General features: G+C 48.1%; 1 protein-coding gene across 1 annotated transcript in view; it reads right to left on the reverse strand.

The window, feature by feature from the left end:
* nup107 (nucleoporin 107) overlaps positions 1 to 12851 on the reverse strand; it is a 35928-nt gene extending 23077 nt beyond the window's left edge. Inside the window, 5 exon segments of the mRNA XM_052030230.1 lie at positions 612 to 762; positions 2607 to 2710; positions 7432 to 7518; positions 9554 to 9639; positions 12725 to 12851. Of these exon segments, the coding sequence (XP_051886190.1) occupies positions 612 to 762; positions 2607 to 2710; positions 7432 to 7518; positions 9554 to 9639; positions 12725 to 12756 (460 nt within the window). The 5' untranslated portion in view covers positions 12757 to 12851.
* Between the last annotated feature and the right edge of the window lie 231 nt (positions 12852 to 13082).

Raw genomic sequence — 13082 nt, forward strand, 5'->3', positions numbered from 1 at the left:
AAGAAGAAAGCTATGAAATTCAGTCCAGATGAAGGGTCTTGACCCGAAATGTTGATTGTCCATTTCCCTCCATAGATGCTGCCTGACCCACTGAGTGCCTCCAGCATCTCGTGTGTTGCACCAGATTCCAGCATCTGCAGTCTCTTATGTGTCTAAAAATGCTTTAAATTCTTTTTGACTTCAGGTACAGTTATTACAGAGGTTCATAATTTATGGTGTGGCTACTTGGACTCTTAACTACCTGTTTATCAGTGAGGCGAGCATCCTTACTAAAATTTAGTTATTACGTCAGGACCTGTCATGTACAATGCACCGTCTAACCATAGCTGTACCATCATGTATTCTGCAGACAGGACAGTTATGATGGGAGGCCCTTGTATGGATTACAAACCAAAAATGTGGTGAGTGCTGTGAACACAGAATTTATTAACTTATTGATTAATTCATCTTTCCATTCATGAGCTGCAGAGGGTCAGTGTCCAACGATTCCACAAGCAAGTTGAGACTACTAAAATGTCAATAAAACAGAACTGAAAATTCCAACTTACTTATTAACAGAATATTTGATCTTTCAAAGTTTCTATAAGTTTATGAACAAACACACTTCTCACCAGTTACTCCTGGATCATCCTCATTCAATATGGCTGCACTAAGAGTTAAGTCCTCAGTAAAACTTCCTGGTGAACCAATTATCTTTGAATCAATCCTCTGCGAAGTGAATTGATCTGTTTCAAGCTCATCTAACTGAGTTGAAATTTGTAACTATAGACAAAAACAAAGATTTAATTAAGCAGAAAGCAAAGTTTTAAAGCAATCATTCTTCTGCATTGTTATTGTTGAATTATTAAGAACTTTAAACTGCTGGCCCCAAATGGGAGATAACAGATGATAGGTAAATGAAAATCAATGACGAAGTATTACAAAGTCACCAGAGCTGTTTGGAATGTATTCTAGGTTGCTTTGGGAAGTAGGGCTGTAGATTGTAGAAGGGTTTACCTTTAACCACAATATTTAAATAACTTCAAAAGCTTGATCTGGCTGTTTTTAATGACTAAACAGCTGAAAATAGGACTCATGCAATCAAAAGCAGGTGTTTTTATCCACCAGTTAAAAGCAGTGAACTGCCTTTCACACCTTAAAAGAAGTAATTTTATGTGTGAAATTTCAATTTCTTATATGTCAAGCAGTGCTGGGGATTAAAGAAATGCTAATTTTCCCCCCACTTTTTCTTTTTCATCTCTCTCCCTCAATTTCACCAGAACTTTCCAATCTTCATTTTGCTCTCTGCACATCATTTAAATGTCATTTTTATATCCTAATTTATATGGCTAGGCTTTAATTTTGCAATGATCTGAATATTCTTCAACCTGATTGAGAATTGTCACCATTTTTTTGGTCTTCTTACAGTTGCAATCGACTCAATTTGGATGGCACAGTGGCATTGCTCGTAGAGCTCTTCCTTTACAGCTTCAGTGATCTGGGTTCAGTCCCGACCTTTGGTGTTTTCTGCACATGCTCCCTGTGACCATATAGGTACTCAGATTACCTTCCACAAAGACACATGGCTTAGTAGGTTAACTGATGTCTTAAATAGCTCCTCATGTGCAAGGCAAGAGGTAGAATCTGGGGGGGGGGGGGGGGGGGGGGGGCGTTAATGAAAAATGTTGTAAGATTAGGGCATAGACTCAATGGGCCAAACTGGTCTCTTATGTCATATGGAAACATGAATAGGGGTGCCACACTGAAACAGATGTCAGGGACTGGTGAAGAGTCTCACACAAAATTTAATTATGTGGAGAATCACTTGAATTACCAAGGCATAGAAGGCTAAGGACAGGACCAAGTGCTGGGAAACAGGATTGGCATAGATGGCTGCTTGATTGTCAGTACGGACCTGGTGGACCAAAGGACCTGTTTCTGTGCTGTATGACTAACTCTGAGGCTGGGCTCCAAAGGTAGTTAAGTCTTTGTAACCAGTTCTTACTGAGGTAGATACTATGTGTAGCTTCTTTGCAATTAAGCAGAAAGTGTGTGTCAATTAGCTGACTACCCATATCAAAAGGTAGCTTTTAAACAACACTAATCACATGAAAACTCCAAAACGTTATGCTCTGCACAATATTCTTTTGTGTTTCAGGTTTAGCCTAGCACTAAAAATGATGGGCTACATCACGTGACCTTTCCACAGCCAGAGAGCAAGTGCACCAGTTGACAGCCTGTTTAGTATCTGTGTAAACAAATACAAGGCAATTACACAAATACTGTCAACTGGGTTTCCAAGACTAAGCTCTTAAGTTAGAAATAATCACTTTATCAATCGATAAGATATCTTTATTAATCACATGTATTTCACTGTGTGTTTCGATGTACATCTTTTTGCGTGGTGTTCTGGGGGCAGCCCGCAAGTGTCGCCACGCTTCAATGACTGTAAATTATAACAAGGTTCTACAATTTATAAAATATTAGCAGATTACTTAAGAATTTATACAATAAAGCTTTGGTATATTTTGTAAACATTCAGGATATACTACTGCACCCATTTTTATCCCTGACCTCGTTTTTAGAAGAAAAAGATTTTAAAAAAAGAGGTAATGGTTAAATCTTACCACTGATGCTTCTGGTGTTGTTACCATTATGGGAAGTCGAAATGATGATAAGACATTAGATATATCAGTTTTCTTTAGAGGACAAACTCTAGTCTGTGCAGTGTCTGTAACGTAATGCCAGATGTCATGAATAAATACTGAATTTTTGAGGGTTTTTTTTAAATAATATTCTAGGAATTTCATAATTTTCCATAAAATGTGGTTATTATAATCAATCACATAATCTGATGCCTTTGTAAAATATGGCAAAGTGATTTAAAAGGCAAATGGCCAGAGTTGTACAGCTCAATTTTAGTGAGAACGTTCATAAATGAAATTCAACGCCAAGAGCCACAATTGACATTTCAACTGATCCATCTTGTGGAAGAGCTTTGAGTGTAATGGGGAAGGCAGTCATCACAAGATAGCTTGATGATCCTAACAAAAGAGAGTATTAGTCTATCCTTCTAGGTGTCTCTGTCCCCAGATGGAGATTTTCCAATTTGCTCCAAAGTATAGGAGAAGTCTGACAATCTGGCACCCTTTGGACTTGCTGGTGTCAGACAGGCAAATTTTCCAGACTATTAAATGTTACTCCTACTAATGCCCAAAACACACTTTTATTTCCCTTTCTCTAAACACATTACACAGTGACCTGATGAGTTTAGAGGGAATAGGAAATATATAAGCACACCAGACCCTGGCTCTGGCCACAAAGCTGTCCATATTCCTGGCCCTTGTGTTCCACATCTCAACCTCTACTTTGACAGCACACTTGGCCCACAGTCCAGATCCTGGCCCTAACCATTTGCTCTGCTTGCACTCTGGACCCCAGGTTCACATCTCAGACTAATGACCGAGTCAGATGCCAGATTATTAGAGTTTGACTGTCATGGTCATTGCCACTTTTCAGCTTGACACCTGAAGACATGAAAGAGAAACTAATTTACCCTCTCTTGTTTTTCTTTCCAGGATACTAGGTTTTCATTCTGTACTGCTAGTGTTACGGACTCGATGAATGTCCCTTTAAGATAGAGTAGTGTGTGTGTGTGGCGAGCTTACGTCAACAGAAGATAAAGGACGTAATGACGTTGTTGAAGAAGTCGGGGGGGGAGGGGGAGAGAGTGGGTGGTGGGGCGAGAGAGTGGGGTGGTGGGGCGAGAGTGGTGGGGGGGCGAGTGGTGGGGGGGCGAGTGGTGGGGGGGGGCGAGAGTGGGGGTGGGGGGAGAGTGGGGGTGGGGAGAGTGGGGGTGGGAGAGTGGGGGGTGGAGAGTGGGGGGTGGGAGAGTGGGGGTGGGAGAGTGGGGGGTGGAGAGTGGGTGGAGAGTGGGGGGTGGGAGAGTGGGGGGTGGGAGAGTGGGGGGTGGGAGAGTGGGGGGGGGGAGAGTGGGGGGGGAGAGTGGGGGGGGGAGAGTGGGGGGGGGAGAGTGGGGGGGGAGAGTGGGGGGGGAGAGTGGGGGTGGGGAGAGTGGGGGTGGGGGCGAGTGGGGTGGGGGGTGCGAGTGGGGTGGGGGGCGAGTGGGGTGGGGCGAGTGGGGGTGGGGGCGAAGTGGGGTGGGGGCGAGAGTGGGGTGGGGCGAGAGTGGGGTGGGGGCGAGAGGGGTGAGGGGCGAGTGGGGTGGGGCGAGTGGGGTGGGGCGAGTGGGGTGGGGCGAGTGGGGGGGGGGGGGGGCGAGTGGGGGGGGGCGAGTGGGGGGGGCGAGTGGGGGGGGCGAGTGGGGGGGAGAGTGGGGGGGGCGAGTGGGGGGGGCGAGTGGGGGGGGGCGAGTGGGGGGGGGCGAGTGGGGGGGGCGAAGTGGGGGGGGCGAGTGGGGGGGGGCGAGTGGGGGGGGCGAGTGGGGGGGGCGAGTGGGGGGGGGCGAGTGGGGGGGGCGAGTGGGGGGGGGCGAGTGGGGGGGGCGGAGTGGGGGGGGGCGAGTGGGGGGGGCGAGTGGGGGGGGGGGAGTGGGGGGGGGCGAGTGGGGGGGGCGAGTGGGGGGGGGCGAGTGGGGGGGGCGAGTGGGGGGGGGCGAGTGGGGGGGGCGAGTGGGGGGGGCGAGTGGGGGGGGGCGAGTGGGGGGGGGCGAGTGGGGGGGGGCGAGGGGGGGGGGGCGAGTGGGGGGGGGCGAGTGGGGGGGGGCGAGGGGGGGGGGGCGAGGGGGGGGGGCGGGTGGGGGGGGGCGAGTGGGGGGGGGCGAGTGGGGGGGGGCGAGTGGGGGGGGGCGAGTGGGGGGGGGGGCGAGTGGGGGGGGGCGAGTGGGGGGGGGCGAGGGGGGGGGGGCGAGTGGGGGGGGCGAGTGGGGGGGGGCGAGTGGGGGGGGGCGAGTGGGGGGGGGCGAGTGGGGGGGGGCGAGTGGGGGGGGGCGAGTGGGGGGGGCGAGTGGGGGGGGGCGAGTGGGGGGGGCGAGTGGGGGGGGGCGAGTGGGGGGGGCGAGTGGGGGGGGCGAGTGGGGGGGGCGAGGGGGGGGGCGAGTGGGGGGGGCGAGTGGGGGGGGCGAGTGGGGGGGGGCGAGTGGGGGGGGGCGAGTGGGGGGGGCGAGTGGGGGGGGCGAGTGGGGGGGGCGAGTGGGGGGGGCGAGTGGGGGGGGCGAGTGGGGGGGGCGGGGGGGGGGCGAGTGGGGGGGGCGAGTGGGGGGGGCGAGTGGGGGGGGGCGAGGGTGGGGGGGCGAGTGGGGGGGCGGCGAGTGGGGGGGGCGAGTGGGGGGGCGAAGTGGGGGGGCGAGTGGGGGGGGCGAGATTGGGGGGGCGAGTGGGGGGGGGCGAAGTGGGGGGGGGCGAGTGGGGGGCGAGTGGGGGGGCGATGTGGGGGGGGCGAGTGGGGGGGCGAGTGGGGGGGCGAGTGGGGGGGAGAGAGAGAGAGACCAGCCTGCTTGTTTTTGGGGTTAATGTTCAAGGTCTAACATTTTTACTTCTAACATACTAACATTTTTACTTTTATTTTTCTTATTATCATATGTAGTGATTAATAAAATAGTTTTTAACACTGAATCATGACTCAGTGTGTTTCTTTTGTTGCTGGTTCGTAACACTAGAAACTGGTAAATGCCAACTAGAGTAATAAAAATATCCTCAATCAAACACAGTAGAATTTTTATGATGTTTAAGGCACAAAGAGAAACTGTTCACGCCATCATAGCCAGCACAGATATTCTCAAGAACACACCAAAACTAGTTCCACTTCAAACGTTTTTCTCAAATCTTTATATTCACGGGGTAGAGCTTAGGACCGAGACTTCCTGTGTCACAGCGACCAAAGGTACAGTGATTAAATCAGGAATGCAAAAGAAGCCAAAATTGAAGATACACAGAGACCTAAGAGAGCTGAAGAGTTGGAGGAGTGAAATGGGGAAGGGGAGTGAATGTGTATAAAATTCTAAAGAAGGATAAAGATTAAAAAACTGAAATTTGTTAAATCTTGATTCAGTCAGCAGCCACGTATATTAAGTGCAAATAGGGCTTGGTGCAAGTTAGGATACAGGCAGGAGTGACTACTAAAGCAGAGATATGGATGAGCTCAAGTTTATCAGGTGTGCAGGGTTGGAGATCAACTAGAATAACTAAGTCTAAATGTAATTAATACAGAGATGATTGTTTCAGAGGATGAATTGGGGTAAAGATGGACATTATGAGGTTACAGAAGTGGATGCAAGAGGATGGCATGACAAAGCAGATATGAAGTCAGAAACTAATTTCAGTGTCAAACAAGAGACCAAGGTTGAAATAAGTCTGGTTCAGTATCAGACAGTGCCAACAGAGCACTGATTATTGGTGCTCACAAAATTGTTTGCAGCAGAGTTCAAAACCCACGGCAATTCTTTTCCCAATGTTTAATTGTAGGGCATTTGTGTTTATCCAATACTGAGCTCAAATGAAAAGTGACGTTGAACATAATTAGATTGCTGAAAATGTTAATTTTTCAACATGATTAAAATCCAAAAGCAATTTGCCTGTGTGGGTGGGTGGGTGGGTGGGTGGGTGTGGGTGTGTGTGTTGTGGGTGTGTGTGTGTGTGTGTGTGTGTGTGTGTGTGTGTGTGTATGCACATGCACAGAGGTATTTAATGAGCAAGAATAGTAGTCCTGTAACAATTCTTTTTCAATTTCTTCAGTCTTCGAGTACTGGATAATGCAAATGTAGATGCTTACTGCTTACAATAAAATATGGTAGAAAGGAAATATTTTCATACATATATTCATGCAAGCCAAGAACAAAACGTGACAAAATGTTTCTAAAGGGTCTTTGGGAAGACCCAGTCCATTATCACTTAAATTTTCTATTCTAATACAAATCTATGACTTCTCAGTTCTCAGATTTCTACATGGTTACAATGAGGTTCAAAACAAGCTGAAGGACTCACAGATCATCTTCCTATCAGCCATAGTGCAAAGTTCTGTACTCAACAGTGAGCTCACAAACTTCAGACTGTCACCATTTTCTGTTTCTATTCCATCCACAGTACTTTCTTTTTGTAATTTCATGTGATGACTCTGCTACTCCATTTATAATTCTGGATTAATTTTGGGTTCATCTCCACCAAATCAATCTAGCTTTTCTTTACTGGCCCCATTACCCAATCACGTGGCCTTCTATCTTATCTTTATCATTTAATCCCTCCTGCCTTTCACCCTATAGCAAACATTCCTTTTCTTCTCTCCATCCCTTATACCTAGCTTTGCATCTGAAAACATTTCCCATTTCCATTGAAAGTTCGTTGACTTGAAGCATTAACTATGTTTTCCTCACTGTAGAAACTGCCTGACCTATTAAGTACTTCAGCCATTGTCTTTTAATTTCCAGTATCTATGCATCTAAAACATAGAATTAATCTTAAGAATTAAAAGAATTAAATAAATTTTATCAACACTTACAGAATTCATGGAATATATGAGCTTCAGCTCGGTTAGCTAACGGCAGGTGCATACTTGAAGTGCCTGAAACAGCTGCCTTCAGTGGTTCTAGAGAATGTTAAGGTTGAATTTGATAGTTCAAATACAAATATTCATCATTTCTCTGAATTATCACATTGCTGATATTGGAAGCTTGCCATGTGCAAATTGTCTGCCACGTCCCTTATGTTGCAAACATGGCTACACTTCAGAAGTACTTATTTGGCTGTAAAGCATCAAGGGATGACCCAAGACTATGAAAGGCACCATAGACGTGGAAGTCCTTTTCCTTCAACATTGGACTGCAGAGAAAGGAAGGGGAATTTTCCCCCCGAATTTACTGATTTTTCAGGATGTGGATGTCACTTGGAAGGCCAGAATTTATTCACCATCCCTAATTTCCCTTGAGAAGGCAGTGGCCATTTGTAGCCCTTCTCATGAAAATACTCCCACAGTGTTGCTGGGAAAGGAGTTGCAGGTTCAGACCCAGTAACAATGAAAGACCAATGACAGATTTCCAAATTTGGTTAATGCGCAACTTGGAGGGGAAACTGTAGCTAGTGGAGATCCCATCTGCCAGAACCCTTGTATACCTTGTTAGGGAAGCAAGTTTGAAAGGTGTTGTTAGAGTAGGCTAGACACAGCAACCACTATGCACCAGTGGCGGAAAGAATGAACGTTTAGGGTTGTGGATGGGGTACCAATCATATGGTGCTGAGGTGCGCCAGGCAAATGAAGAATACACTAAGTCCTTGCTAATTGCAAGGAGTAGGGACACAAACATCCTGTGGATAACAGAAAACAGGGATACCTCTAAGGCCACTGACAATGACACAAAGGCTGCAATGACATTGAGCGTTCAATCCCTCTGTGGATAAGGCAAATTCTATGCAAGTTTCATTTTGTATATTTTAGCTTGTGATAGCAAGCATGGTTTGTTTTTGATTTACTGCCAGCTAACAGGGAGGAGATTGATGAGCTTCAGATTTTTCTCAACATCCATGGAAGGTGGTAGCCAATGGTGACCACTGAAGCACTAAACAGCAAAGGTGCTAGTATAACCAGCCATGTTCCTGACCCTAGTCCCGGCTGCAAACTTAGCCACATTCCTGACCCCCAGTGTTTCTAACCCCAACCCTGGCTCCAGCTCTGACCGCAATTTTACATTTGTGAATAGTAAACAAATTATCTAACAAAAAAAATCCAGCTTACATTCCTGACCCTGCCTCTGGCCACACTACCGATAGTTCACCAAGACCAGCACTAGACATCACGCAAGAAGAAATTCTTGAGCAACTTAGTTATGTGGTAAGGAGACAGCCCATAAAAACTATGTCCCCTTGTTTGTGGCTCTCCCAATATTGGAAACATCTTACCATCTACCCCATCATGCTGCCATCCTTTATCGTCCCCAAGTTTAAAACCTGGAAATCTTTACCCAAAAGCATTGTGGGAGTATCTTCACAAGAAGAACAGCTACAGTTCAAGGTGGTGCTGACCACCTCCCTCAAAGGAAATTATGCCCACATCTTGAAAAATGAATTAAGAAAATAACATCAGTGCCAAATGGCCAGCAGGTTCAGGATTAAGTATCTGTAGAGGAATCCTGGGCTCAATGGTACCTAGGCCATCAATAAGTATCATGCAGAACTGCCAGCATTTCCCCACGTCAATTCTCTAGACAATTCTTATTTCTGTCCCTCAATTCTCTGCAAAGAGGAAACAAAACCGTCCTTTATCTGTTCTCATGTGTATTTTTGTTGATTTCATCCTTCCACAGAGGTGTTGGTCAATTTAATGCTCAAAGGGCTGTTCCTTGATTTAGTCCTTCTTGATGATTTTTCTTCCAGACTTTACATTCTAAAAATTCCAGGAACTCCTTGTCCTAAACTTCTAATTAAATACAATTCTCATTTATCTCCTTCTAAACCATATCCATGATACCCCAAATCAATGATAAACAGAATCCAAGCAACAACCAATTTAAAGTAAAAAAAAGAGTAAGTGCAAGTTCTGGAAATTCAACTAATACACAATTGATTCATCAAAGAAGGTTAAGTTTGAAGACCCTTTGTAAAAATCGGCAACCCAACAAAAAGGATACGCATTTCTAAATTGCTATATCGCCGAGCAGCTCTGCTAACTTCAGGCTTCCGAATGAGAGGAGATGCCATTTCTTCAGACTCGCGTCTGGAATAGAAGGTTTGTCAGGTTTAGAAAATAATCCTCAGGCTTTAAAAATAAGGAATAAAACTTTATTATTGTACAATCGATTATACGAGCTCTATAAATAGATTATAGTATCCACTATAAAAACTTGTGTATGCTTACTTTTGGAAGGAGTTAAAAACAGGGAGGTGAATTGAACACCGTCATGTTCTTTTTTTTTCAAAGTTCATTTTTCAAAACACTTCTTGTTGATATGTGTCAAATTTGTTCATATTTTACTAAACTTTACTTCAAGCAATAAACTTGATAAACATAAGTGGATTATATCAATATAATAAATAAGTTTCGAAATTGGAAACAATATTTCATTATTGGTCTAAAGCTTGCGGGGAAGAATGCTTATTTCAAATCCGAGAAAGGCATTTCCCTAAAATTGAAGGGAGGGGTGACTCATACATCATTGTGATATATGGACCAGATTTTATAACACCGATCCAGTAGGGTACTCTCTTTAATGGACTGACACTAAGCTGAACAGTGAAAATAAAAATCAACTAGCAGATGCAGGAAATCTAAAATAAAAACAGAAAATGCTAGAAATACTCAGCAAGTCAGGCCACATTTGTGGGAAAAGAGAGATAACTTTTCAGGTCAAAGACCATAGATAGCTGTGTTGTGCCAAACTATAGACTTTTCTCCTTGCGCTCCATATTAACTACACTCTGATAAATACCTCAAACTACACAGATCCCTCCATACAGAAAAACAGTGATATCCCTCAGATCCTAGCAACAAACCTATATGCCTACCCTAAAGAAAACTCTCCACCCAAACAACCATTCTTCTCCATCCTCACCTGTTCCCCTACCCAGCTTAACCCCTCAAGCAACCTCCTACCACACACCCACTTCTTCCCATACACACATCCCTCACCCCATTCCCACACACACATTCCCAATCTACATTCTGTCCCTGCCCCTATGCAAACCCACCTCTCTCCACAGCCCAACCCCAACGCAACCCCACCTCTCTCCATCAGAGCTCGACCCTACCAATTTCTAAAATGCCCCATCTTCATATGATTCCCCCCTTGCCCACCCCCCTTTTCTCCATCCATCCCACCTCCCTCCTCTCCATCGAACCCACCACCCCCCCCCCTCCTGTGGTGGATGTTATTGGAAGGGATTCAGAGGGATAAGATATATATGCATTTGGAAAAATAGGGGTTGATTAGGGATAGTCAGCAAGGCTCCATGTGGGAGATTACATCTCAAAAATTTCAGAGGTAGAAGGTGTTTGTCAGGCTGGAGGCCCATGACTAGTGGTGTGCACAGGGGTCAGTGCTAGGCCATTGTTTGTCATCTATATCAATGATATGGATGAGGATGTCCAAGGCGTGGTTAGTAAGTCTGCAGATTATACTAAAATACGTGGTGTCATAGACAGTGAAGATGGTAAATCAAAAACCACAACAGGATCTTGATCAGCTGGGTAAGCGGGCTGAGAAATGGCAAATGGAGTTTAATTCAGACATGTGAGGTGTTGTATTTTGGGATGACAAATCAGGGTAGGACTTTCACAATGAACAGTAGGGCTCTGGGGAGTGTTGTAGAACACAGGGATCTAGGAGTACAAGCACATGGTTCCCTGAAAGTGGCCACATGGGTAGACAGGGTGGTGAAGGCGGCTTTTGGCATGCTGGCCTTCATCAGCAAGGGCACGGAGTATAGAGTTGGGGTGTTATGTTGCAGTTGTACAAGATGTAGGTGAGGCTGCATTTGGAATATTGTGTTCAGTTTTGGTCACACTGCTAGAGGAAAGATGCTATAAGCAGAAAAAAGTGCAGAAAAGATTTGAAGATGCTGACACACAGATTAGTGCCAAAGGATACAGCAGGATATAGATCAGCTGCAGATAGGGGAATCAAGAACTAGAGAGCATAGGTCAACGTGAGTGGGGAGAGATTTAATAAGAACCTAAGAGTAGTCCGTATATGGAATGAACTGCTAGAGGAAGTGGTTGAGGCAATAACAACATTTAAAAGACACTTGGACAGGTACATGGATAGGAAAGGTTTAGAGGGATAGGGGTAAAACACAGGCAACTGGGACCAACGTAGATGAGCATATTGGTCGGCATTGACCAGTTGGGTCAAAGGGCCTGTTTCTGTGCTATACGATTCTATGACTCCTCTCCATCCAACACCCCCCGCCTTCCCAATCCCTCCTCAGTACACACGGCTCTCCTCTCCATCTGCATCCTCCTCACGTCCCCCCCCCCCCCCATACACACACACTCTCTCTCTCTACTCTCTACCACATCTACCTCTCCATCTGCTCACCTCCTGGCCCGGTTCCCCCCACTCCCCCTCTCCGGCCCAGCCTCTTCTTCCAGGTCTGGCTCCCCCCCCCCCCCCTCAGCCCAGCTCTCTCCCTGGCCCAGCTCACCCCCCCGCCCCCAACCCACACCCCATTTTCCCTCCCCCTTCTCCCTCCCCCCCTCCCCTCCCTCCCTCCCCCCCTCTCCTCCCCTCCCCTCCCTCCCCCCCTCTCCTCCCCTCCCCTCCCTCCCCCCCCTCTCCTCCCCTCCCCTCCCTCCCCCCCTCTCCTCCCTCCCTCCCCCCCTCTCCTCCCCTCCCCTCCCTCCCCCCCTCTCCTCCCCTCCCCTCCCTCCCTCTCCCCCTCTCCTCCCCTCCCCTCCCTCCCTCTCCCCCCTCTCCTCCCCTCCCTCTCCCCCCTCTCCTCCCCTCCCTCTCCCCTCCCCTCCTTCTCTCTCCCCCCCTCCCCTCTCTCTCCCCCCCTCCCCTCTCTCTCCCCCTCCTCCCCTCTCTCTCCCCCTCCTTTCCCCCTCCCTCTTTCCCCCTCCCCCCTCCCCCTCTCTCTCCCCCTCCTCCCCTCTCTCCCCCTCTCCCTCCCGCCTCTCTCCCCCTCCCCCCTCCCCTCTCTCTCCCCCTCCCCTCTCTCTCCCCCTCCCCCCCTCCCCTCTCTCTCCCCCTCCCCCCTCCCCTCTCTCTCCCCCTCCCCCCTCTTCCATCCCACCCCCGGCTCCCACAACGCGCCAGGCCGAGGCCCCGGACGAGCGGAGGGCCACAGCCCGCTGCTCCTACCTCGGGGTGGACTCTGCCCACATTGCCGCCATGGTTCCCGCCAGGAAGCCGCCACTCGGTCCCTCAAACCAACCGCCAAACAGCCGCCGCGCCGGCCACTGACGGCTGCTCCGGCCCAAGAGGTGACGCCACCTCGGGGGCTCGGCTCCAGGCGGCGCGCCCTCTGTCGGCTGGGAAGCAACATGTCCTCGGCTCCTCATTATCATTCAGATTGTCATAAATGCTGGAAAACTGGTACAAAACGGAAAGTGCTGGAGGTTTCCAGCAGGTTAAGAAGCATCTGTGGAGAAAGAAACAGTAGTAACATTTGAGGTTGATGACATTGTGAATGTTGTGTCTCTAATGCTATGTGCCAGTG

Source organism: Pristis pectinata, chromosome 15 (genome assembly GCF_009764475.1).
Source record: "Pristis pectinata isolate sPriPec2 chromosome 15, sPriPec2.1.pri, whole genome shotgun sequence".
Taxonomy (NCBI): domain Eukaryota; kingdom Metazoa; phylum Chordata; class Chondrichthyes; order Rhinopristiformes; family Pristidae; genus Pristis; species Pristis pectinata.